Source organism: Limulus polyphemus, unplaced genomic scaffold (genome assembly GCF_000517525.1).
Source record: "Limulus polyphemus unplaced genomic scaffold, Limulus_polyphemus-2.1.2 Scaffold10210, whole genome shotgun sequence".
Taxonomy (NCBI): domain Eukaryota; kingdom Metazoa; phylum Arthropoda; class Merostomata; order Xiphosura; family Limulidae; genus Limulus; species Limulus polyphemus.
Window position 1 is genome coordinate 9,477 of NW_013675820.1, and position 2,548 is coordinate 12,024.

The 2,548-nt window shown below is 39.7% G+C and overlaps 1 protein-coding gene across 1 annotated transcript in view; it reads left to right on the top strand.

The window, feature by feature from the left end:
• The first annotated feature begins 681 nt into the window (after window positions 1-681).
• LOC106476292 overlaps window positions 682-2,548 on the top strand; it is a 12,578-nt gene continuing 10,711 nt past the window's right edge. Inside the window, exon 1 of the mRNA XM_013936954.2 lies at window positions 682-1,093. Coding sequence (XP_013792408.2) covers window positions 962-1,093 — 132 coding nt within the window. The 5' untranslated portion in view covers window positions 682-961. The remainder of the gene's footprint in view (window positions 1,094-2,548) is intronic.

A 2,548-nucleotide genomic window follows, 5' to 3' on the forward strand; every position in this document is an offset into this window, starting at 1 on the left:
CATTAGTCCTAGTATCATCAGTTTGTTAAGAAAACTGTTGGATTCCTAATTACCATATTTTAATATAGAATACCGCATTAGTCCTAGTATCATCAGTTTGTTAAGGAAACTGTTGGATTCCTAACTACCATATTTTAATCAGAATACCACATTAATCCTAGTATCATCAGTTTGTTAAGAAAACTGTTGGATTCCTATTTACCATATTTTAATCAGAATACCGCATTAGTCCTAGTATCATCAGTTTGTTTATATTTCCATATCAATAAATAATCTTAAATACAGGCAAATGATCAGCCGTGTTTAGCTATCCAACTATCTGTGTGTGTTTTGTGAGTGGTAGAATTGAGCTACAGTCAAACCTGACGATCTCTCTAACGAATCAATGATTTCTGAAATAGAGAAAACAGAAATGCTATTGTGTTGTAACACCAGGATCGCTATTGTGCCCGAGTTTTCTGTATAACTATTAATTTCTAAAGATGTTAATAGTTTGATAGCCCTTCCTTGGCTGCAAATTGTTTATAATATAAAGACATCTTGTGGCTGGGGGACAGAGCGACGGGTTCTACGGCGTCATGACATTCTTATGAACCCCTCCTTTCCCACCCCATCTCAGGCAGGACTCATTCACAAGCAAGTCACGTGGCGTTTTTATTACGTTACCCAATCACAAACGTCCTCATGAAAGTGAGGCTTCTCTGACAAATGAGGAAAGAGGCATTGATAATTTCGTAATCCAGCGCTGGAAGGCGCCAGCTCATTGATGAAATATCGGTCGATGGAAGGCTAGCGGACGATCATAATAAGATATTGAATTCGTCTGTGAGACAACGATCGATTAACCGAACATCAAAAGCAGTATCCGTTCACTTCCTTTGCCATATCGATTGACCTACTTTCACATACGTTGCTTCTCATTCAATGTTCTGCGGGTGTACCTCTCGGCCTTGAGCAAGCTATGCGTAGGACCTGCTGCTTAGTGCTCGAAGGTTCGAAGGTGTTCGAAGACGACCAGATTGTGCCCGACTGTTCGCTGCCAACGAAAGTGGAAAATATAGAACCTCTTGGTGAAGTGTGGCGAGCCCAACAGGTAGGTGGAATAGACTTGTGTTTTCGCTGGGAAGTATTTATTTAAATCTGACACATTCCTCATGTCCACGATGTTTGTTTTTTGGTACTGTACTGTTGGTTGATATTTCCTGTTTTTATGAGTGGAAAGTCTGTTTTTGTGTTATTTTAGTTGGTTTAAACACATAACACACTAAAACTGTCCAATCAATGACATGACTAGAATACGTTTTAGCATAAACATCTAAACATGACAGTAATACCTTGAAGGTTTCTGTTCTAGGCTGTACGGAATTCGTGAGGGTGTCTGTTTTAAGCTGTTCGGGATTCTTGAGTGTGTCTGTTCTAGGCTGTACAGGATTCGTGAGGGTGTCTGTTCTAGGCTGGACGGGATTCCTGAGTTTCTGTTCTAGGCTGTACAGGATTCGTGAGGGTGTCTATTCTAGGCTGTACGGGATTCCTGAGTGTCTGTTCTAGGCTGTACGGGTTTTCTGAGTGTGTCTGCTCTAGGCTGTACAGGTTTTCTGAGTGTGTCTGCTCTAGGCTGTACGGGTTTTCTGAGTGTGTCTGCTCTAGGCTGTACGGGGTTCATGGATGTTCATGGTCTAAGATGTATAAAAATACCTAGACACAGAGAACCTACGGGTCTTGGGATTGTTCTCGAGATACACCTAAAACAAACTGCACGTGAGAACCTATGGGTCTTGGGATTGTTCTCGAGATACACCTAAAACAAGCTGCACGTGCCCCATCACTTACAGTACGATTCTGACTTGGAAAGTATCGACTTTAGACAAAGTTTAATTTTCTAGTTTCTTGGAAACTTTTGTTTATACCTAATTTTTCATTAACTACTTCAACTGGTTTTTTGTTTAAATAAGTTGGCGCCCATCGTAATGGTTAACAAAATCAGTTTTCTTACCCTCCCAGGTCTACAAAAGACTTAAAACCCGACCAAGATCATACACTAGTAAAACCATAACCCTCTGGTGGTCCAGCGGAAAGTTTTAGGGTATGTTATGCTGAAACAATACCCTAACGGAAAAACTGGGGAACTACAGCAAATTGATAATTAACTCAAATGACACGTCTGTTATAAGTTCTCCATCTTATGTTTAACAACAAAGCTTGACGTGCAATTACAGCTCTCCAAACGTAAAACTGGGCCACGACTTTTTTTCGTTTATTTTACAGTTTACGACAGTAGTATTTTTCGTTTCTTTTCTAGTAAAGATAGAAACAAAATCCAATAAATTGAGGTCCTTGTGATGAAAGGAAATCCATTTAAAGTTAGCTAGAAGATGGAAGTGTATTGAAATCGATTTCTGGTTCGATATTCTACTGGGCAACATAAACCAGCAAATGAAGGTTTCAGAACAAATCCATATTCTACTGGGCAACATAAATCAGCAAATGAAGGTTTCAGAACAAATCCATATTCTACTGGGCAACATAAACCAGCAAATGAAGGTTTCAG